Here is a 24,356-nt window from a genome sequence, read left to right on the forward strand (position 1 = left end):
CAGTGGCTTTACCTGAGCTGTTTTTTGCTTTATGTGCTGCTGATGAAAATAAAACCATTGGGTGAGATCACTTTGTGCCAGAACCTTCAAGGTGGCGGCTTTAACAAAATGAATACAATGAGCTGAGAGTTGCTAAAAGTCTCAGAATTTTGGAAAATTAGAGATAAGAGATAAGAGATAACTCTTTATTGTCATTGCACAGTCATACATAGTACAGTAGTACAATGAAATTGGAAAACTGTCCTAAGTCGGCACATGTAACACAACACGACACGATACGACACATCACAACGCAACACAAACAACACAACACAGTATAATAACTTAGTAATAAAAAAGAAGAATAAGTGTATTTGTATTGCACACTGGTATTATTGCACATTAATTATTATTGCACGTTGTTATAAATATAAATATAATTATTATTATTACTGTTTTTACTGTTGTTAAAGCCCCCCCAAAGAAAAAAAAAGTCCAGGTAGGTAGCCAGTCAGGTCAGCTATTTGCATTGATCAGGGCTATTGCCCTGTTGTAAAAGCTGTCCTTGAGTCTATTTGTTCGGGACCTCAGCAGCCTGAACCTCCTGCGAGACGGCAGCAGCTTAAACACCCGGTGTCCTCGGTGTGTACCGTCCCGTAGGATGCTGCGTGCCCTCTTGAGACAGTGAGTGCTGTACAGGTCCTTCAGGGAGGGAAGAGGATGTCCAATGATTTTTTGGGCCATATTGATGACCCTCTGGAGTGCCTTTCTCTGTGCTGTGGTGCAGCTGGAGAACCACACACCGATGCAAGCACACTTTCAATGGAGCAGCGGTAGAAGACGGTCAGCAGCTCCTTCTTCAGCTCCATTTTTCTGAGGATTCTCAGAAAGTGGAGACGCTGTTGGGCCTTCTTTAAAACTGCAGAGGTGTGTGTGCACACCCAGAAACTTGAAACTGGAGACCCTTTCCACACACTCCCCGTTGATGCTGACAGGCTGCAGCTCAGACTTCCTCCTTCTGAAATCAACTACCAGTTCTTTTGTCTTGTTGGTATTGAGGTCCAGGTTGTTGTCTACACACCAATCTGACAGCCTCTGAACTTCAGCTCTGTATGCAGTCTCATCTCCCCCAGAGATGAGCCCCACCACAGTGGTATCATCTGCAAACTTGATGACTGTGTTGTCTGGGTGGGAACTAACACAGTCATGTGTGTACAGAGTGTACAGTAGGGGACTCAGTACACAGCCTTGTGGAGAGCCGGTGTTAAGGCTGAGGGCCGAGGAAAGATGAGGCCCCACTCTAACTCTCTGTACACGGTCTGAGAGGAAGTCTCTGATCCAGCGGCAGGTGGTAGAAGGAAGTCCAATTTCCAGCAGTTTAACTATTAGTCTGTCCGGAGTATCGTATTGAAAGCAGAGCTAAAGTCAACAAAGAGCAGCCTGGTGTAACGGCCCTGCACTTCCAGGTGAGAGATGGTGGTGTGGAGCGTTGTAGCAATGGCACACGATGTGACGTCGGACCAGTTTCTCGAAGCACTTCATTATAACAGGTGTTAGAGCAACTGGTCAGTAGTCGTTGAGGCTGCTAATGTTAGTACGCTTTGGCAGTGGGACAATTGGCAATTTGTTCTTGTTGAGATGACATCATACAATCTAGTAAGAGCGGTTAATTGCCTGGATCCAGCCACTCTTACTTAATTAAGTTGCTGAATTTCATGCAGATGCTACATGATTTAATTACGTTCACCATAAAAACATGGAATTATTTAGTTCAAATTACAAGTTTGGATCTTATGCATGTAACAACCACCCAATTTCATTTTTTTGAGTGTACCCTTGAGCAAGATACCGAATCCAGAGTTGCTCCTGATGCATTCATTAGAGTGTGAATGTTAGATATGCAGCACTGTAAAAGAACCAGTTTTGTTTGCTTTAATTTTATGGTTGATACAAAATCCCAAAACACACCCAGATTTGCCTCAAAGCAGATTTGGTGAGCCTGGGGTCAGACCCATTTTTAAATATGTATTATGTAAAAATTTCAGCAGTAGGTGAGACAGTGTAGAAGGATTCTTCTCTGATTCTTATTTCGGCAATCAGTGTATTAGTCTTACTAGTATTACTTAGTCTTACTAATTCTCTACTGCATATGTATTATGCATAGAATCATGCATAGTGTAAGGAGAACACAAACTAAACAGACTGCAGGCAGAGTCTGTCAATGATTACACTAGACAGCTGAAATGCAGTGAGATGAAGCAAAGAGTGCAGTTGGACATTGCGATCTGTTCTTCTCTCTGTGTTAAATGTAAGTGTTGCTGTGGTTAGGTTATTATCAGCTCTGATAAATTATGAGGTTTATCAGAGCTTCTGCTCCAACATCACCTTTGGCCCTCCACATACAACATGATCTTTGAGCCGTAGATGAATTAAATGCGAGCGTGAGCGCGCGGTACCGCTGCCGTTGTGAAACCATGTGACAACAGCACAATATTTTATGAAAATCACTGCAGCTTCTGAAAGAGATCCAGAGAGTGAGTCATATTGACTCAGTGTCGGACACAGTCTCTGCTGGGGTATCTGATTCAATGAACAGACATGGAAGAGGACTGGATTAGATGGCAGCTTTCAGAATTCTTAAACACAAATAAGGAACTGTGATCCAATGCCGAAACCCCCGCACACATAAACCAACCAGAAACTTTTCATTAACCCGAACTAAGCAGCTCAGACATTAACACAGAGAAAGACTGTGTTGTAAAAATGTGAGCACACACTCACACTCAATTGCTGATAAAGTAACTCCAGCTGACTGAGGCCTGAGTGTCTTATCTTATCAAACGATTTGCCAATAAAGAAAAAAAAGTCTGTGTTTGAGTCAACAGAATTTCTTCCTTTGAAGTTAAAAAAAAGAGAGAAAAGAATGTCTCCACTGCTAAAACTCCCAAACCTATCCCTAAGGTAATCAGCACACATCTCCATGCTCCACTACAGCTCATCTCCACTCCAGCACATTAGAATGAGTGATTGCGGAAGTTGGAAATGGAGATTGGAACAAGTGCAGGAGACTCTTTACAGTGCATCAGTGTGATGCTCGGAACTCGAAGCATGCACAAAGTCTACTCTCAGCTGTAGGTAATATGAGATTTTATATCACAACATTACACACAAACCCACATGAGTGTGTTTACAATGCAAAAAATGCAAACCTAAGCTTATTCTGCATACATACACACACACACACACACACACACACTCACTGAAAGGACAAACAATGACCCTGTCCTTTGGTCCACACACACATGCACACAGACGCACACACATGCTTCCCTTTTATGCCTTAGTGAGGACATCTAATTGACATAATGCTTTCCTTAGCCGCTCATCCTAACCCTAACCATCAAAAATGAATGCCTAACCCCAAACCTCAGCCTAAACCTAACCATAACCTAACTGTAACCCTGACACTAAAACCACATTTTGACCCTCAAGCTTGTGGGAAATGTTGGTTCCCACAAGCATAGTCCTCACATAGTGGTATAAGTGTGAACACACACACACATGCACACTCAAGCACTTTCACACACACACACACAGGAACAAACACAGTATATATAAAGGGCTGGGCGTCGCACTGCCTCTCTCTCTCTGCTTAACAAACACACGTTACAGTAAACTCCTGCCTTCAAACGCACACCAGTCAAACATGCCTGCAGATTACAATGGACGTTGGGAGATGGTGAGCAATGACAACTTTGAGGACATCATGAAAGCCCTCGGTAAGTCACGCTCATGCAACATCTGATACGGCATAGAACGAGACAATTTGGCTTGACAACTTTCTTTAAAAAACCAACCCAAAAACACACACTGTAGCTTACTGTAGCTCAGTTACAGTGCTGTAATTAAAAGCAGCCAAATAGACAGGAAGGTCTGGGCATGAAATCTAGCATGTGTGTGACAGAAAAGATGAGAGAGCAGCAGCGTGAGAGACAGATGAAGACAGTGGAAAGAGGAAGGGAAAAAAAAGAAGAGTGCTATGGCACTGCTTCATTTCCTCATTGAGCTGCTGTCAGGCCGAGTTAACCTCCACTCTGTGAGCGGTTGCCATCTGTTACGACGCCAAATAAATATTGATTCACTCCTTTCTGCATTTTCATCCTCCACGATCCGCAGAAATGGAAGACAGATTCCGACCCTGGATCAGCCAGCTCGTCAATTTTTTAAAAAGGAGGGGGAAAAAAGGCTCTCCTTCCTTTTTTTTTTTTTTTTGGCGTGTCGTTGATCAGGCCCAGAAACACTTTCATTATTCACGACTCTATCTGCAATTCATAAAACAACCCTCAGTACACTCGGCTCACACGAAATCCAGGAAATCCTCAATGCCTCCGCCTCATTTCCATCCAGCGGATGGGAAAATGACATCCTTATGGAAATGGGTCAAAAATATCATTTAGATGGGTAAATATAGGGACCTCATCTGTAAGAGTGATGGGAAGAAATTGAATTTTCACTTTAGGGCAAATGGGATATGAATATCTAAACGGTCAGGATGGGTGGTTCTCTTTGGCAGAGCCCAAACTGAGCAGGATGGAAAACTCATTTAGGCCTCTTCTGACTGGGAGCAAGGTCATTTTTAAAGGGTAAACAAAACTGTCAAAAGGACCGGCAGGAGAGGAATCATAATAAGTGGCCTGTGGTGTTGTGTGTATTTCTGTTGGATGTGTGCTTTGGGTGTGTGCACGCACACACAAAGACAGGACAGAATATTCTTCACAGACCCACAAAGAGTTGATGCCTCAGCTGACACTGCGTTCACTTTTTGCATCCCTGCATGCTTGCAGACATTGACTTTGCCACCAGGAAGATCGCCGTCCACCTGCATCAGACGAAAGTGATAGTCCAGAATGGAGACAAGTTTGAAACGAAGACCCTCAGCACCTTCCGAAACTACGAAGTCAACTTCACCGTGGGTGAGGAGTTTGAGGAGTACACAAAGGGACTGGACAGCCGAAAGGTCAAGGTAGGACTGAATTTGTTTACTCCTAGAACCTTTAACAAGTGCACCTTGTGTTGAACCAGTGATGCATTAAGCGCTATGTCTTTGTCCTATATTGTGGTGTAACAGACACTAGTTACCTGGGATGGGGATAAGCTGGTGTGTGTTCAGAAGGGGGAGAAAGAAAATCGTGGCTGGAGACACTGGATTGAGGGAGACCTACTACACCTGGTAAGAAAAAATGTGACATGCTGGGAAATTTCCACCATATATTTAGATGTTCTTGTGTTTTGAATCTTTCAAAAGCAGTTAAACTTACTTATTGGAATCTTATCCATTAAGTCAGTTAAATGTCATAACAAAGATAATGAATCACTATCTAAAAAAAAAAAAACACACATGCGGGCTCAGCCTTGTTGTGTAATCTAGACAGACATGTGTTGCACCATGTTGGACTTTAAGTCTGAAGGTCTGTACCCTCTCTTCTAGGAAATCCACGTTCTCGACAAAATCTGCCACCAAGTATTTAAGAAGGCGAAATAACATGGGAATGAAGTTCAACTGCACAAAACCGTCTGCTGTGTCTTTTTTTTAAATGTGATTATGGAGAGCTGCAATAAACTGATGTCACACAACTTTTCTAATTTACTGTGATTTTGATATGATATATTTTGTTTATTAAATGCATACAAAAAGTGAAGTCCAACCTTGCTCATAAATCCAGCACTGGATTAAAAAGTACAGGCTTTTAAACACATAAAGAGTGTATGTTTTATACATTAAAATTAACTTTTATAATTAAAGGTTTCTCTGATATGTAAGTGATGTATGTAATAATGTCTGATGTCTAAACTATAAACAGAGAAATACTAATTATACACGCCAGAATGAATAAAGGAATGCGTCAGAAAATAACGTTCATCTGTTCTTCTGTCAGACAAACGTAAATAAAAGACCAAAATAATAATTTGCTTGGAAATTATTGAGAACCAAATGCGGAGGTAAAAGTGTACAAGTGATGCCGTGTGTTGCCTCTACAGGAAATGCGCAAGAATCCACGTTGGAGGAAGCTGTGTAAATCACACAGCGGCTGAGATATACAGGCTGGAAATTTCTGTCTTCACAAGAAAAGATTTATGCTGTTGCTGAGAAATGTGTTTGAAATGGTGCTCACCCCCAAAAAACAGGAAGCAGCACATATATAAACCTGCATACATACTGTAAAACGGGATACAGTCTATCCCGTATAGCCCACTGTAACTTGTTGAAATATCAACCTTTATATATTTAGTGTTGCATTAATTACTATACCTAATAGTTAAAAAAAATTATTCACAGCTATTGTGTAGCTCTGACAACGAGAAAACCTGTTATAAAATGGTATTTTCTTAACCATATTTATATGTGCAGAACAACTGCTAGCTTAGCTTTCCTAAGTGTGAACATGCAGAGCTAGCATCTTGTTATTGAAGAAATACTAGTCACTTATTTGCACAAACGCCTTTAAAGCTAGCAAAATCTACAAGACGGGTGTTTATACTGAGCCTTGTGGTTCTATATTCGGCTTTATAACGCTGTTGAAAGTTGGGCGTTCAGGCTTATTTTGGAAAATCTGTACCGGAGGTAGTTTTTGAAGCTCCTCGAACTTTCTTACAGAAACTTCCTCCGCTGAGCTCCACAGGCAGGCAGCAGTGAGGCCCGTATTTACAGTGGACAGCACCGCAGAGACTCACCGATGTGCAGCCATGGTAGGTACAACTGAAACACTAAACTGTTTATGTGACTATTCTTTAAGAAAAAAATTATAGTTATTTCGTTTGCAGTTTTTTTAAGGGTGTTTGTCAGCGACATAATAATTGTGACATAATAACTTGGAATAACTTTGTATGTCTTAAACTCTCAAAATGAGACAATGAAAAGGCTGAAAAAAACACTTTTGTCCTTTGGTTGTTGGATATTTTGAACATGCATTCGTAATACTAAATAAGCAGAGTTATGCAAAGACTTGAAAGGACTTGTTATGGAGCAGGCATGCATATAAAATCTGGTATGGGAAGTATCAACAGACACAACCCCACCCTCAAGGTAGCCAAAAACTGAAATCAAACCGCAGCTGAGACACGCTGATTACTGACAAAATTGGATGATTAAAGCTTACTTTAACATATTTTTGCAGCGTTATTATCTCTTTGTCTTTTCACTCTTATTCCACAGCCTCTGAGACTGGACATCAAGCGGAAGCTGACAGCTCGGTCAGACCGGGTGAAGAGTGCGGACCTGCATCCCACTGAGCCGTGGATGGTGGTCAGCCTCTACAGCGGCACCGTGGTGGTCTGGAACCATGAAACACAGGTCACCATCCATCTCTGCACATTTGTACAAAGCCGTTTGATCTCCCCCCTAATCGCTCGTTAAGTGGTTACATGAAATAACCAATCTTTTCATCTTCCTTCATCTGTGCTTTTGATGTCTTTAATGGTGATGTAGTCTGACAGCATGGGGCTTTTTTCTGTGTGTAGACGATAGTGAAAACATTCGAGCTGTGTGATCTGCCTGTAAGAGTGGCCAAGTTCATAGCCAGGAAACACTGGGTCATCACTGGAGCCGTAAGTATTTGAATTCATGTGCACTGCTGATTCAAATCTTTTATTTTTACTGTATGTTTTTTGTGCAAATACCAATACAAATGTGACAGTTTTAAGGTTAAAAAGAATGAGTCTGTTGTGTGTAATGTTGGCTTTGGTAGATGACCCGTTTCTAATTGGCAGAGAAATTCAAATCTCTTTGACTGTCTGCAGGATGACATGCAGGTCCGAGTGTTTAACTACAACACGCTGGAGAGAGTTCACTTGTTTGAGGCTCACTCTGACTACATCCGATGCATCGTTGTCCACCCCACACAGCCATACATCCTCACCAGCAGTGGTAGGAAACTGCCACCGCACATACTCACATAAACACAAATGCTCTCATATAAAATGACCTCATGCATGTAACTTTTTAAACTTTGCAAGCTGTAATCATCATCATCATGTTTTTTCCTGCTTCTTGTTTACTGCCTCTCTACGCTCTTCTCTCCTTGCCTTTTCCCTCACCCCAACCGATCACAGCAGTTGGATGGCCTTTCCGTGTCTGGCTTTTTTTTTGTGATGTGGTGCTACGGTGTGTAAATAAAATTGAATTGAAATTACGTTTCTCGTGTTTCCGTGTTTTTAGATGACATGTTGATCAAGCTGTGGGACTGGGACAGAAAGTGGTTGTGCAGTCAGGTGTTTGAGGGACACACTCACTATGTCATGCAGATTGTCATCAACCCCAGAGATACCAACCAGTTTGCCAGTGCCTCTCTGGACAGGACTATTAAGGTATACACATACGCACACACAAGCACACCTAGCGAATACAGGAAAGTAATTGTGAGAACAGGCAAGGAAGACCGCTGTAAGCCATGAAGAAATGAAAGTGTTTTTCAGTTTAAATGAAGTTAAAGGAGACAAAAAGGAGGAACACACAGGTGTAGTTTCTCTACAGGAGGAAGAAAAGGGGGATTGGTGGTCTTCATTTTGAGAAACACTACTGCTAACAATACAATTTAAGTGAGACAGGAGCAGTAATTTGCTGACATTATTCAGTTGCTCAGTGATAAACAACTCAATTGTTGTACTGTAGGTGTGGCAGCTGGGCTCCAAGACTCCCAACTTTACTCTGGAGGGCCATGAGAAGGGAGTGAATTGTATTGATTACAACAGTGGCGGAGACAAGCCGTACCTCATATCAGGGGCTGATGATCGCCTGGTCAAGATCTGGGATTATCAGGTTATCACAAACACACTAGACTGCTTTTTTCTTCCTTTCTGCACCCTAGGATCAAAACAGTTTATTGCCATAATTATGTGACATCTATTATACAAAACATGCAAAGAGGTACACAAAAACAATAAATACAATAACAACACACTACAGTATTAAGAAAATATTTCCACCATAACCTGTATATAAAAGATGGACATATTACCCACTGTTATTTTCAAGCCTTCAGTTTGATCATTTGTATTTGATTTGATTTGATTTGATTTGTGGATGAAAAGTTTCATGTCTAACTCATCCGCTAACAGTAACTAGCTTGGTTAGCAAGGAGTATCCAAACACTGTACATAGTGCATGACACAGACACAGCTACCTGCTAATTAGGGCTAATATATAAATAAAATATTAGAATTTCACTCAACAAAAAAATGTAATGCAGAGATTTTTGGATGGTCTGATTATCAACACTATAAAAAACACGGTCAAATGGTAACACTGTTATCTTTCCTGCATCAGTGTAACTCCTCTTTCGTCTATAAAAGCAAACATGGAAAATGATGGACAAAAGGCCAAACTCTCATCGCCACTCCAAAATAGATAATCAAGCACTATCAAGTCTTTTGATAGTTTCATATTTGAAGTTAGCTCTCTGAGCCAGCGGTGATGTTGCTGCACTGTATAAAAGTATCCACAATCTACCAGAGTGTGTAAAAATATGAAAAACATGTAGTGCTGACTCAAGGTTAATGACAGCTTCAACTCAAGGAGTCTTTCATCTTTGGTTTCCATCTACAACATTTGGGCAAAGCTGCTTTCAGTTAAGGCGGCTGAGGTGTGTGTGTGCATCAGAGTGTGAAGCACAGATTGCAAATATAGTCTGAAGACGTAACTGAAAGACTCTCAGGTCTGCCTTAAACTGTAGCCAACATTGGTACCCATAGCTGAAATTTCCTTGCCCTGATGAAGTGTTTGTTTTCTTTGGGACTGTTGATAGTGATTCTCATTAGCTAAAAACTAGACACAATTAAGTGCTATCATTATTACTTTGGACATTAGGGGCCTTTGTATTAGATTTTTTTCTATATCTGGTACAATTTATGTATGTACACTGTACATGCTAAAAAGCAAAATAAGAAAAAGGCTTAAAGATAAACACCTTTTATTCTAAATACAGCTAAATCAGGACAGTTAAATAACTCATATGGTTATTATAAATGGAAAGCAAAACCATATCTATGTAACCATTTCTATTTCTGCTGTTCCCATTTAATTTTGCAACAGTAAGAGGTGCATCTGTAGTAGAAGTAAACGTAAGAAGGTGTTATATAGCCATTATATGCAAAGTCGTTGTCCTTCAGCGTTGATATAGTCAATTCACACACGTTCATGTGCATTCATATAAAAAACTTACCACATGTGAAAAGAACAAGAAACAGTGTGTGCTTTATCTCCCTAGAACAAAACGTGTGTTCAGACTCTGGAAGGTCACGCTCAGAATGTGACCTGCGTCAGCTTCCATCCGCAGCTGCCAATCATTCTCACAGGCGCTGAAGATGGTGGGTCAAACATTGGTACATGTTTCTGCTCCCAAATGGGCACGGCATCTTGCTTAAAGTTTGACCTTTTGTCCTTTCCATAGGCACTGTTCGTGTGTGGCACTCCAACACCTACCGGCTGGAAAACACACTCAACTATGGCATGGAGCGGGTGTGGTGCATATGTGGCCAGCCCGGCTCCAACAGTGTGGCTATAGGCTTTGATGAAGGCAGCATCATCATCAAGGTAGTTATATTTGTAGTTTTCTCACAGATTTTCTGAATAGACTTTTTAAGTAGTGGCGTGGTTAAGATTCAGCTGATGATGTAACATCTCCGTCCTCCATTTCTTCATATACCTTTCTCTCTTGTTTCCCTTTATTATTCTTAATCCTTCTTCATCCACTCCCTCTTTGTTTCAGATTGGTCGAGTGGAGCCCGTCATGTCCATGGACTCTAGCGGGAAGGTCATCTGGGCTCGTCACTCTGAAGTGCAGCAGGCCAACCTAAAGGCACTGACAGAGACTGAGATAAGGGATGGAGAGAGGCTCCCTCTGAGTGTGAAAGACCTGGGAAGCTGTGAGATTTACCCCCAGACAATCAGACACAGCCCTAATGGGAGGTAAAGCGCCAGGCTTTGGGTGGAAACAGCATGAGGTTTTGACTAATCTTTCTTTTTCCTCTAACCAAAATATGACCGTTATTAAAGTGTAAATTAGACTTGAACTGGATTTATGTCTAACTGCAGTGTGATTGTGTAATGCCTATGATTGTTTCAGTGCAGGTAAGATAGTGGCAGCCTGCGTGCTCACGGAGTCTTTGGGGTAAAAATCTTAAAGTATAATTTGATAATCATGTGTGTAATTTGTATATTTGCACACTGACAGATTTGTAGTGGTGTGTGGGGATGGGGAGTATATCATCTATACTGCCATGGCTTTGAGGAACAAGAGCTTCGGCTCTGCTCTGGAGTTTATCTGGGCACATGACTCTTCACAGTAAGTCTTTACCTTTACATTAAGGCTCAGCATTTTAGAAAATGTACTTTGTGCTGACTTAGATAAGAAAACCAATATCACACGTATGCTAAATATGCAGAGGCTGATTAGCTCAGAGTAAATACTGGAAACAGTAAACACTGTAAAAAGTTGCAGTTTTATAGGGTGAGTGGTACAGCCCAATTTCCAAAAAAGGTCTGAGGACTGAGTTCATTTTTAGGGAAGACCTAGCTTGTTTCAGCAGTGCAAATCTTAATCTATTTACAGAAGTGTTGCTTGATAGTAAAAGAGTCTAGGTGTGTAAATGGGCCTGTTTGCAAGATAGAACTATCGCCCATTAAAACCATTTGGCTCATTTTGAAATAAGAAATATGAAAAAGGAGGCTCTGTTGAGCAGCTAAATATCTATATTTTACATCAAGAATTGAAATATATTTGGCTTTCAAAAATCTACATCATCAGTCCCCCCCCCCCCCCCCCCCCCCCCAAAAAAAAAAAAAATCACAGAATATTCTTAATGTGATGTAACTCAGGGGTAATAGTAACATCAAATGAATTTAACCTTAAGATAAAATCAGACTTCCTTGATTTAAACCCTGATATGTTGCCTTGTACTTTTTGCAAATGAACATAGCATTCATATGATTTGCAAAGTGTTCTTGCTCTCTTTTTTTTTTTTTTTACATTTTACACATCGTCCAATTTCAAATCAGTTCAATTTAGTTTTATTTGCTAAATCGCAGTAGCCTTAAGGCTCTTTTGTTATTGTAAGGCCCTACAGCAATACAGCAAAAAGTCCAGTTATCAGACAACCCCCCAGCGAGTAAAGCACTTGGCAACAATCGTAAGGAAATACTCCCTTTTAACAGGAAGAAACCCGGACAATCAGGGAGCGGCAGCCATCTGCTGAGACTGTTTGGGGATAAAGAGAGAGAGAGAGGACAAAAACATGCTGTGAAGAAGAGCCAGAGATTAATAATAACTAATGATTATATGGAGAGTGATTTTTTTAAAAACAGGATTTAAACTTGCTCATCGAACTGTCAACATAAACCCAAAATATGTACTCGTGAAAATGGTCAAAGGACTGATTAGCCTTACTGTAAGTCCCCTGTGGTCTGGTACATTATCATTATTATTATTATAAATATTGTTATAGGTATGCAGTCAGAGAAAGCAACAGTGTGGTCAAAATATTTAAGAACTTCAAAGAGAAGAAGACATTCAAACCCGAATTTGGAGCTGAAGGTGAGTTTCATGTCACGTTTTTGTTTGAATTTGTTGAATATATTTTTGAGAGCATATGTGTGAGTATCTGTGCCTATGTATTACTATCCTGCATCCCTACAGACATCTTTGGTGGCTTCCTACTAGGAGTGAGGTCAAACAGCGGCCTGGCCTTTTACGACTGGGAGAGCTCTGAATTGATCCGGCGTATTGAGATCCAGCCTAAACATGTCAGCTATAATCCAATGAGCACTTTATCAGCTTAAATCGATACTAAATTTACTACTGTGGCTTTCTAATAAGAGTTGTTTTTTAATTGTGTCTTTAGGTCTTGTGGTCTGACTCTGGGGAGCTCGTCTGTATCGCTACAGATGAGTCTTTTTTCGTGCTGCGCTACCTAACAGAGCGAGTGTCCACAGCCCAGGAGTCTAAAGAAGGGGTGACAGAAGATGGGATAGAGGCTGCCTTTGAGGTCAGAGACTCACATGGTTAATTGTCTAGACTATTTAAGTAAAAATTTGACGTCTTAGAAGAATTCTGTTACCTTTTTAGATCATTTTTCAATCTCTTTTATGTCTGTCCTCTTTTTCCTGCTGGTCAGGTGCTGGGGGAGGTCCAAGAGGTGGTAAAGACAGGGGTTTGGGTGGGAGACTGCTTCATCTACACCAGCTCTGTTAACAGACTCAGCTATTATGTAGGAGGAGAGATAATCACCATTGCTCACATGGACAGGTAAACTCACAAATATGTATCTGCATTGTTTTTTTTTCCTTGGGATATTCATAAATGTTCCTGTAATGCTGCAAAATCTGTTGTATGGCTATGAATCCATTTAGTGTCTTATTTCACGTTTTATTTCCACTTGCTATCCAGTAAATTCAAAACTACAGACAGTCTTTCTTTGGTGTAGGACGATGTATCTGCTGGGCTACATCCCGAAGGATGACCGTCTCTACCTTGGAGACAAGGAGCTGAACGTTATCAGCTATTCGCTGCTGCTTTCTGTGCTAGAATATCAGACAGCTGTCATGAGGAAGGACTTCAGCACTGCTGACAAGGTTCTACCCACGATTCCCAAGAAGCAGCAGACCCGTGTAGCCCGCTTCTTGGAGAAACAGGTATGTTTGCATGCCAGCTTTTACCTTGAAAATCCATCTTTGTGCTTCTCTTGCTCCTTTGGCTGAGTAAAAATTCAGGACTTGGACGAATGCATAATTTACAGAACATGAGGCAGCCAGATGGTGTGATACCTCTGGGCAGAATTTCTGTGTGTTTCTTATAAAACATATTTATCATGCAAGGGTTTTGGCTTCTCACGCAGTCACTTTTCCCCTATTCATATTGCTTCATATATCTAGCCTCTACTGCTGGCCATCACAACGAGTGAGAAAGGATAATATACAGAATATAGACTAATGACATTGTTATTTTGTGCTGTGTAGGGCTTTAGGCAGCAGGCCCTCGCTGTGTCCAATGACCCAGAGCATAAGTTTGAACTTGCTCTGCAGCTGGGAGAGCTCAAGACAGCCTATCAACTGGCCCTGAAAGTGGAGGTGAGAGCCTGGACAATTTCTATAGCTACTAAATGTTAGCGGCTATGTAAGGATGTCTTTAGACACTGTGCTACTCTGAGCTAAATGCTAAAGTTAGCTAAAGCTACAGAGTGGAATAGTTGTGTGGTGTATATTCACATAAATAAATCAATGATTATTGGTTTTGTTTTTTAATCAACAGCTGTGTAATTTGATGCATAATGTGCGCAGAATCAGTTATTTCCCCTATACAAGCCTGAGAGTGTGAGTCACAGACCCGGTGTCCCTTATTTAGTAACCGCTTTACAGTGTTTTGTTGTCGAGGTTCATGCCTTTCGTCCTGAGATAATCCGCTCTCCTGTCTCTTTGGCACCTCTGCTCGCGGGGGCCGAGTCAGTCAGAACAAAAATGGAAGCAGCTGGCAGAGCTTGCAACTACAAAGTGCCAGTTTAGCTTGGCTCAGGAGTGTCTCCACCAAGCTCAGGATTATGGGGGATTATTGCTTCTGGCCACCACTTCAGGCAACGTTGACATGGTGGGCCAACTGGCTGAGGGGGCAGAGAGAGATGGGAAGACCAACGTGGCCTTCCTCACCTACTTCCTGCAGGGGAGGTTAGTGCGTCAGGGGTAAAGAGCACAAAGGAGGTTTTTAAACTGACTTATGTGTTTAAACTTTATTCTTTTTTTCTGTCACCACCATCTTTGTTTTTTTGTACTTGCTCAGAGTGGACAAATGTCTGGACCTTTTGATCAAAACAGATCGACTGCCAGAAGCTGCATTCCTGGCAAGAACATATGTGCCCAGCCATGTCTCAAGGTAATGCTGCTTCTAATGAATACCTAACATATGTCCAAGTGTAACACTCTTTGCCTGTGGGCCTATCTGTTTGTGTCCTGAAGAACCTCTGCATGTATCACTTGGTGTGCCTGTTTTCCTCCCAGCTGTTGAAATAATTACTAGTCTGAATCAGAGTTTTTAGAAAAATGTTCTTTCTTATTAATTAGAATTTCTATAATATATTATGCATCACTGTGGCGATGTGTGTGCCTCTCTTCCTTCAGGGTGGTGAAACTCTGGAAGGAGAGTCTTTCCAAGGTCAACCAGAAGGCAGCAGATGCTCTGGCTGACCCCAGCCAGTACACCAACCTGTTCCCTGGCTTCCAGCAAGCCCTGCTGGCTGAGCAGTACCTGAAGGAGACTCATGTCGGGGTCAGACCTGCTTCAGAATACCCTCTCATTACGGTCAGTGCGAGAGTCAGTCGAACTGTATTTTCAAAGTTAAATCAGCATCTAAGATTTTTTGCATTTTCTGCAAAGCTCGTTGGACTATAGCTGTTCATACTTTGAACATAAGTTAAGAGTCTGAGATCCCACTTTTCCCATTTCTTTGGTTCTTTAGCCAAATGAAGAGCGCAGTCTTCTGGAGGAATCAGCAGGTTTTAGACCTAAAGGAGAAATCACTGACTCAGAGGTGAGAGCACAGTCTTCATCTCTACACATGCTCATTCAGTCAGTGCAGTCAAACAGGCTGCTCCTGTGTGTCAATAAGTGCCTAAGCTACTCTAAATGTCACAGCAGCATACCAGTCTTTTTTAATTTCCTTCCATGGTATCTTGACTACAGTGTAATATCCTAACCTAATATGTGTTTTTAGGGTAACAATATAAGCTAATGGATGATAACAAAAATGAAAAAGATTTGTAAAGATTTGTAATGGTTCACTGTGAGAAGCGAAAAAAACCCATTCAAATTTACCACTGATTCAGCTCCTTTCACACTTGACTGTTCTCTTTCATGCACCACGTCTGGCACATGGTGCATGAAAGAGAACAGTGTTGCTCCTTCTGTAAAACTTAAATGTAGTATCCAAATTTTAAAAAAGATATAACTTAAACAGATAATTAAAGCCAGCGGTTGAGCAAACACTGCAACTCCTTTTCTGAATTTGATCGTTCTGTGTTTTCTTTAAAGCAAGGGGCAGAGAGCATTAGTGAGGCCACCAGTGTGCCAGCAGTAACAGAAAGTAAATATTCAAAAGTTGCAGTAGTGGAGGAGGACACTTCAGTAAAACAAGAGTCGACTGATCCCGTTTCAGCAAGTGAAGTAGAATCTGTCCTGAGAGGAGCAGACCCTTTTCCTACTGCTGCTACAGAAGAACAAGCAGTGTCAGAATCAGGCGAGTTTAAAGCAGTGGAGGTGGGCACTAAAGCAGACACTCTAGTCTCTGTAGAGGAAATCACCAGGATGCCTGATGAGGAGGCTGAGATGGTACAGCTCAGTCCTGTGGAAGATGTCAGGTCATGTATGAAGAAAGACGTTCAGGAATTATCTTCAGAAACTGAAGCTCCACCTGCTGTTTGTGCTTCTGAAACAGAAACCACTCTAACAACACAAGAAGCGCCAAATGAGGCATTAGCAGCTGAGGATGTCCTGGTTAGCGCTGGTCTGACGGTCGATAATGAAGTTACGTCCGAGCCTATAGCACCTGGGGAAATGATCATTCATCAAGATCTGGAAAAAGATGGGATCGCCTCAGAAGTTCCAGGTTCAATGGGTGGAGCAGCAGAAACAGAAGAGACTCCTGTTACGTGCGAACTTGTTCCAGAAACAGCACCTTCACACACAGCAGTGGAGGAGCTCATCTCTTTTGAAACCGCAGATGTTCCAGCGCTGGACGCAGCTGTCCAGATTTTACCGGAGCTGACCCTGGATCCTCTGCTAGACTTGCTTGAAGATGCAGCGCCAGTACTGAAGCCTGTCCCAGCACAAGAACGAGAACAAGAGAAACAAACTGGAGAACTTCCAGTAAAGCCTCCTGTTATTCACAAGGCTGAGCCAGAGGTTTTAGCCCTCACTGTAGCTCATGCAGAAGGCCATGCAGCAGAAGAGGAAGGTCCTGAAAGACCTGAGGTACTGCCAGAGGACCTCGAGGCAAATGATGAGGTAAACAAAGGTTTATAAGTTTGTTACACTAATATTGCTATGAATGTTAAATCCAGAATCGTTTTGCCTTACACCTGTAGGCTCTGGATGATCTGGACAACTTTGACCTGGAGGATATTGACACCACAGATGTCAACCTAGATGAAGAGTTCCTGGGTGAATAGAAACTAGCCTTTCACAAGCCATTTTTTTCTGTTCAGTGATGCGAGTTTCATAAATCAAAACAATTAAGACTGAAGTGAATATTATTAGGCATTTTGCGTTCTTAGTTCTGGCCTAAACCCTTATCCAAACACGACAAAAAACAGCCTCCCAACTGCCCAGATCCCAGACTAATCGAACACAATGGAATAAGCCCAACCCACCTACCTTGCAGCCCACAAATCCCAAAGTATCTGCTCTCGATGCACGATGCCAGACACCGTGAAAACCCTTAGGAAGCCCGTCTATGCTTCAGTGGGACAGAGCTGTTTTGCTGGTTTCCAGCCACAACTCTGATGAGACCAGGCTGTATTTTAACACTATCTGCATATGCAGTGTATTAAAGCCAAAAATGTACTGACAGACAAATAGGCATTTCTTCATTGTTGCTAGCGTGCCTTTATGATTTTATTTTAAATGGTTTGTATCTTTAAATAAATACTTTGGGGTTTGCTGTGTCTCAAATCTAAGTGCTTCACGCTTTACTTGCTGACAGAAACATAGCCTTCATAGGAAAGAATCGCAATACCTCTCCCACAAGCATCACAGCATTTTATCAGACTCCAAATTACCATTGCACCGGTTCAATGCGAGTTAAATGTTCCGCATGCCATTCCACTTTATGCATTGTCTTAAATGATAAAGTCATAATTTTATTTCTAAGCTTATTAAATGATCAAAAACATACAAAATGTTGCTGTTGTTAGTGTGTTTAACATGGTTTTCTGCTTCCTTTGTTTGAAATAAAAACTGCATGCTACTGTGACTGTTTTCTTGGCGAGTAAATTAAAGGAGCTTCCACAGTCTCTAATATAATTCCAATAACATGACACTCAAGTACAAAGGCTGTATTTATTTTATGTACATGATATAAGCAGACATGAAGCTTGATTCAAAGAACCACACTGACAATTTCTCCGCATAACAAACAAACATCTTAAAGTATCTCACAAGACGTTGCAGCCAACTCTTCAAATTGTTGGTTGTGATGTGAAAAGGTTTCCTTTGGAGAAGCATATTTTACTCTTGGCCCAACACAAAAACAACAAACTGTCATATTTTATACATGAGAGGCAGGATTTCCAGACGTTCTGTATAGCATTTCTCTATTGAGGTATGGACCAATCATGAAGCAGAGCCCTCAACAGCAGTCTGTTCATAGGCCTGCAGAGCCAGCTCGATGTAGCCCGACCTTTGGGAGTCCCTCTGGGCATAGATCTGAAGGGGCACACGTGAGTAAATAGAAAAAGAAAAGAGATCAATTACACTAAAGTGCAGTCAAAGTGCAATCACAGTATTAATAGTATTATTACTGGACGTAGTAAACACAGCTAAGATTGGGTTTCGAAATCAACTGTGACTAAATGAGAGGCCTTGAATGTAGAAGACAGACACACACCCACACCTCCTGCCGCTAACCTTTCACATTAAATGGTTGTCATTCTCAGTGTCTCTCCCCCTTACTTCAAGGCTGAAGGCCTGTGAGAACAAATAAGACCTGATGTATCCTGGACCTGGTCCCTCTATTCCCACTTTAGAGTAAAAACCCAAACGTCTAATGCAGGAAACAGCCTAGATTTGACCTCTTAACAGCTATACTGACTCCTGATTCGCCTTGAACATCCAGGAATACCATTTATATAAACTAGATCAAATAGCAATACGTTAAACAGACTTCAAATGAACTCAAGTGCCAAACAGAGATACAAATCGGCACACTGTTTGTCACAGTTCAACTACCTTAAGCAGGTCGGTGCCTGTGGCCTGTTGGCTGGCAGCTTCCCGGGCTGACTCACTGTGGGGGTGGACCATGTGGAACAGAGACACGAGGCTTACAGCATCCTGGAGCCTGGAAACACCAACACACACACTGAAGGCTCAGATCAGAGCTTTTGCCAGCAGGTACAATGAGTACATACTCAATGTAACTCAATTCTAAAATAATGCAAATGCTTAAAAAAAACTCACAGCTCTCTTTTTAGCATGTCCACTATGAGCCCATCCACCCTACGAACACTGACTAGGTACCAGGCCATGCCTCCGAAGTGTCTGGTGGACCGCAGCAGATCATATTTGCCATGCTTGTCCAAGTCCTCATATGTGGCTGTGTGTACCTAGACACAAAACACATTAAATGAATACAGACCTTGATGATTTAGCTCATTTGTAATTAATCAGCACAACACTCATTATGCACATTTTTTCACTTCATATCAAATGAAGCAGAGAACATATAAAAAGACAGAAAATTTCACAGCATAACAAGTTCTAGATAGAGTTTACAGATCTCAGTGCAGCCAACGATGAGGTCAAAATACCACAAGGTCACTGGTATTTTACCTTGATGTATTCTGAAGAGTCTGGTTCAAACTGGACGAGGCACAAGTCCAACACATCCTCATGGCGGTCCTGGGAAAACACCAACTAATGAAGAGAAAGAGGTTTAAGTGGGTAACAGTGTACTGAGGAAAACCCTCCAGACACAATGACAATGAACAACATGAGGTGATGATCAGTTGTCAGTCATGGTTAATAGCCGTTTTTTAAATGGACAGAATAATGTGTAGATCATGATATTATCACAACACTTCACTCGTGATATTTTGTGATTTTAAACATTTTGTGATATGCTGAGTTCTGCAATAACATATACTGCGATTTATCTGCAAATTATGGCCTCCAGTGATAAACTTAATCTTATTAATTAAAACAAATGTTGACAAGGTTTTCAGTCTCTTCCACTTGAATGACTTTTATTGTTAGGCACACAGGTGGACCGACATTGTCATTAAAACCTGTCGTAAATGCAGCACCCACCTGTCAAACTGTTTGTATCACATTCTAGTCAAACAACTGAATGCAAATGTGTGAACCATTACATACATTTAGAATATGAGACAGCAGTCACCGCTCCTCTGAGACAAAATGAGCCATATTAATCACATATGACTCCACTGCCTGCGACTTAATGTAACCCTTTGTGTTCTACACTAACTTTCCTCGGCCTTACAGTTCACTCCTCTGTACAGCCTAGACAGGGCTGCATCTGTGATAAAACACTGTGACAGTGTCACATATCTCATTCCAGTGGCTTCAGCATGTACCCTATTCTCTTAGCTCACCGTTAACTGTGAGGTAGGTTTCTCATTTCATTCCAGGCCAACTTTCGGGATCAAAAAAGTTTTACTGAATTGAATCGTGATAAGTAGGTCAAGTGTTAGTTGTTTTTTGACTGATCTGATTTAACATGAGGTATTTCAGGATAGCGGTGCATGAGACAACTCCTCACGTTTGTAACATTCTCAGAGTATTTCACTTGCATACTGCACCTTTATCCCGGGCTTGTTACAAAAGTAAAAAACAAACAAACATATTTTTCATCTTAATGCAGATGGTGCTTTTCTCATTTCTTTCTCTGATGCCCATTTGTTTAATGAACGTTCCTCCTGCATGCTGACAATCATCATAGCTGACCTGGCTAGGAAAACCCCACAGCACCCTCTGGTGGACTACAAAAGGAACTGATTTTACCATTCTGGTACTTAAAAGTTAATTTGTATCTGCAATTTAAATAATAAACTAAAATTTGGTGCCCATGTATGGATACAATGTATCCACGGTAATGCTATACAAGCAGCAATATTCTGAAATACATGAAGTTTGGAAAATGGGGTCCAAACAAGAGTTTTCCCTTGTTAGCCCTGTTAATAGAACATCAGTGTAAACAAGGATTATGCTGACTGTGTGTAAATAAAAAAACAACTTTAAAAAGTAAAGTAGATTACATCAACACATTTTATATCAGAGCAAACATGAGCTACATACTGGGGGAAAATAAATAAATAAAATAAATAAATAAATCACAGATCCAACAAATCACAATAATGGCTAATAGTGTTCAGCAAACTGTGACGATGAGCCCAGCATGCAGAATAAAACAACGCTGGAACAGGCAGACATAAATGGAAGGCAACCATTATTAAACATATTAACTACAGCAGTTCAAGGCCAAGTATCTGCTGTTGGCCAGCACCACACTCTAGTGTAACACTTTCAGCACATGATGTTTTCACTGCGACCAATAAAAAATAAAAGGGAACAACTCATGGGCATAAAATGAAGCCTTTGTCTACAGAAGGCTGCTGCCGCTTATAAAACCTGAGCTCTGTAAAAGATGCATCGAAGGAGTTTTATGGAATATCATTTAAAAAGAAAGAGAGGTAGGAGAATTCTTAGGTCCTACCTTGAGGTTCTCCTCTTTGAACAGAAGTGGTGCAGTGAGCTTGCGTCCTTCCTTAGGGAAGTAGACCTGGATAAGTCGGTCTCTCTCTTCCCAAGTGGCCTTCCTAAGGATTCCATTAGGTTCCCGTACAACTATGAATCTCTCCTGTTGAAAAGACATACAGAATATATATATGGTATATTTTAGTAACATTCTTGAATCCAAAGCTAAATCAAATTGGTGAGTTTTAGGCAATTAGGGGTAGGGCTAGGCCATATCATACCGTTCACGGTAATACCGGTATAATGTTGGGCAACGATAAGAAAATGAAATATCGCGATAGAATATGGGTGAAACGCACATGCGCAGTGCCTTTGTTTTCATATGGCGGAAAAAGCATGGCAGTGACGGAGAATAAGAAGGGCGAAAGCGGGTTGTTGAATGAAACGAATGAACCAGAATTTGTTTGTAAAAATGCTGCAACTTCAGTGATGTGGAACTGGTTTAGCTTTCGTCCGTCAGATACACAACAAAGCACTATTTTTGGTAGAGCATGCTAGCAGGCCATCGTTATTACCGTGTTTTTTGGAAAATACGGCACACTTAAAATCAATCCTTTGCTTTTTCTGAAAGTCGACAGTGCCCCTTATAATCCCGTGTGCCTTATGTATGAATTCTGGTTGTGTTTACTGACCTTGAAACGATTTTATGTGGTACACGGCGCTCGAACATCGGTCAAATGTTTTAGTACGACTTTGCTAAGCTACGAACCCACACCGTTGGATGGATTGTCGGAGCATTATGGCTATCGTAGGCAGGAGCCTCGCGGAGTGATACGTACTGTGCTTCAACATAATATTACCGTATTGTGTGTGTATAACCTCTTTTTAAGTTTTGTGGATATTATACATGATTATGCTGAGGATATGTCAGCTAATTTCCACTGGAAATGCCTTTTGGTTAAACTGTCAGCGAGGAATTTGCACTGTTAAACTTTAATGCACATAAAAAACAGCTGCTTGTTTAAGTGAAAATACATTGATGTTTTTTTATTTGCACTAATAAAGTTGTGGAGTTGTAAAGTATTTTGTCTAGTGTCAATTATATCATTATTGCACATTTTCAAATGTATATTGTGATAAATATTTTTGGTCATATCACCCTGCTCTAATTAGGGGCATAGAGATGTATATATTATGGAAGCTCACGTCAGTCAGGACCCCTATAATAAAAAGCCTGTATTTTATATATGGCAGTCTGGCACAGAGCAGGTACCATTAAAAGCAATAGTGATGGTGACTAAATGAGAAGCAGCATGAAAAGATGAGCTGGGGTGGAAGTGGATTGCAAAGTCACTTGCAGATATGATGCAAATGTAGCTTAAAGCAAATAAAACGGAGCATCCTATACGAGAGTCGCACGTTGGATATGTGGAAGGGTAACTACTGCTCTGCCAGGACTGCGGCTGATGGACTTGTGGAAGCCAACTAATACCCACTTAAGCACACACACACACACACACACACACACACACACACACACACACGAAGCAAGATGTGTGTACCCTGTGTGGAATATTATAGGTGATGTCTGTAAAGGCGTATTTAGCTGTGTCCATGCCATCCAGGATCTTATCCTCACAGAGCACATCGCTGATGGGCTTCCTCTCTTGTAACACAAGGGGCATCTGCAGCAGCTTTTTAGCTCGCTCTTTGGCTAACTCGACTGCCTAGAATCACAAAAAAAGGATTGGATGAAACAAAAGCAACACCAACATATGTAAGAATGTATGCGATCAAAAGGGGTGGACTCTGTAACACTTCAACAGGGCACCTGTTCCAGCTGTTCATCCGTCATGAGTTTATACGTGGGTGGCTTCAGCTCCTGCTTAATTGGTCGGTACACTTTCTGCAGGTCCAGGCCTGTAATCCTGGTGAGGATGTCCTGTACAGCTGAATCGGTGAATTGGGGCTTTGCATGGTCTGTAGCAGCTGCAGAGAAAGACATACTAGTTAATGAGTTAAATAATTTACAAAGTCTGGCTTGGTGACAGTTATGTTTAACTGTAGATTGTTTACTTTCCAGACGAAGTTAGCTTGTATAGCATCATTCATTGGGATTAGCAAGCATCGACTATACTGGCCAACACCTCCAAATACAGCGGCTTGTAAAAGAAGCTAAGCCTTTACATGCTGCACATAGGTGCCGAAAGGCAGAGCGACAATAAAGCGTCCGTGAGCGTTTGTCACCGGCACCCCAACTGCTGAGCCCAACGAGCTACAAGGTCAGCGTTACAGCGAAGAAGAAGCCTGAGCTGCAGTCATGTTACCAGCAATAAAACGCACCTTTATCTTGTGTTTCACTACAAAAAGTCCTCGCGCCAGACCTCATCAGTATCTGTTTGCTGCTTTGCACATTTTTCACCCCAGAGCAGCTCCGCAACAAGCACCGTGCAGTACCGAGGGCCGCCATCTTTGTTATTACCTCATCTGTGCGACAGGACCTTTCAACCCTCGCCCCCAAGTGATCATGGGATATGTAGTATGTTTACACAACGCTACGAAAAATAAAATAAAATCACCTGTATTTGTTTGTTGCTTTCTCATAGCTTGCGCAGTTTAAATTAATAATAATTAAGCAATTTAAAACTATTTTTTCTTTCGAGTGTTAAACTGTGGCTGTTTAAAAAAAAGAGAAGCTTTTTTAATTTGTTGTTTTTGGGTACTTCATTTTTTTGGTAATGTATTGATATTTAGAACTTGTCTACAACAAAACTTCATTGTAGAATATTAAAAAAGTTAATTCCATTAAAAGATAATCTCAGTGAAAATATCCACCAGGTGGCACTGTGCTGCCACATGCGATTAGTCCCTTATGAAAGCGTTCACTTGTGACCTTAGTGTGGGCACTGG

At 41.3% G+C, this 24,356-nt stretch overlaps 3 protein-coding genes across 3 annotated transcripts; 2 read left to right on the top strand and 1 right to left on the bottom strand.

Annotated features, from left to right (window-relative positions):
• Positions 1 to 3,631: 3,631 nt before the first annotated feature.
• LOC146618340 (retinol-binding protein 2-like) lies at positions 3,632 to 5,747 on the top strand. The gene is made up of 4 exons (XM_085370070.1): positions 3,632 to 3,758; positions 4,824 to 5,002; positions 5,108 to 5,209; positions 5,468 to 5,747. The coding sequence occupies exons 1-4, from the start codon at positions 3,686 to 3,688 to the stop codon at positions 5,519 to 5,521; spliced, it is 408 nt and encodes a 135-aa protein (XP_085226196.1). The 5' UTR covers positions 3,632 to 3,685; the 3' UTR covers positions 5,522 to 5,747.
• A 1,262-nt stretch (positions 5,748 to 7,009) lies between these two features.
• On the top strand, positions 7,010 to 17,185 carry LOC146618341 (coatomer subunit beta'-like). Its single transcript, XM_085371495.1, has 22 exons — positions 7,010 to 7,063; positions 7,193 to 7,330; positions 7,498 to 7,584; positions 7,777 to 7,903; positions 8,195 to 8,343; positions 8,648 to 8,794; positions 10,242 to 10,341; positions 10,425 to 10,567; positions 10,743 to 10,942; positions 11,208 to 11,318; positions 12,478 to 12,566; positions 12,669 to 12,775; positions 12,874 to 13,017; positions 13,147 to 13,277; positions 13,456 to 13,663; positions 13,988 to 14,098; positions 14,475 to 14,689; positions 14,802 to 14,894; positions 15,140 to 15,320; positions 15,478 to 15,549; positions 16,050 to 17,021; positions 17,102 to 17,185. The coding sequence occupies exons 1-22, from the start codon at positions 7,010 to 7,012 to the stop codon at positions 17,183 to 17,185; spliced, it is 3,663 nt and encodes a 1,220-aa protein (XP_085227621.1).
• Positions 17,186 to 18,072: 887 nt separating this feature from the next.
• mrps22 (mitochondrial ribosomal protein S22) lies at positions 18,073 to 23,916 on the bottom strand. The gene is made up of 8 exons (XM_085371726.1): positions 23,790 to 23,916; positions 23,278 to 23,435; positions 23,009 to 23,173; positions 21,466 to 21,609; positions 19,563 to 19,646; positions 19,191 to 19,336; positions 18,963 to 19,071; positions 18,073 to 18,440 (listed from the first exon to the last, which is right to left on the bottom strand). The coding sequence occupies exons 1-8, from the start codon at positions 23,914 to 23,916 to the stop codon at positions 18,348 to 18,350; spliced, it is 1,026 nt and encodes a 341-aa protein (XP_085227852.1). The 3' UTR covers positions 18,073 to 18,347.
• Positions 23,917 to 24,356: the final 440 nt, after the last annotated feature.

Source organism: Diplotaxodon limnothrissa, linkage group LG14 (assembly GCF_057381915.1).
Source record: "Diplotaxodon limnothrissa isolate DT_005_m linkage group LG14, D_limnothrissa_male_GT1.1, whole genome shotgun sequence".
Classification (NCBI taxonomy): Eukaryota; Metazoa; Chordata; class Actinopteri; order Cichliformes; family Cichlidae; genus Diplotaxodon; species Diplotaxodon limnothrissa.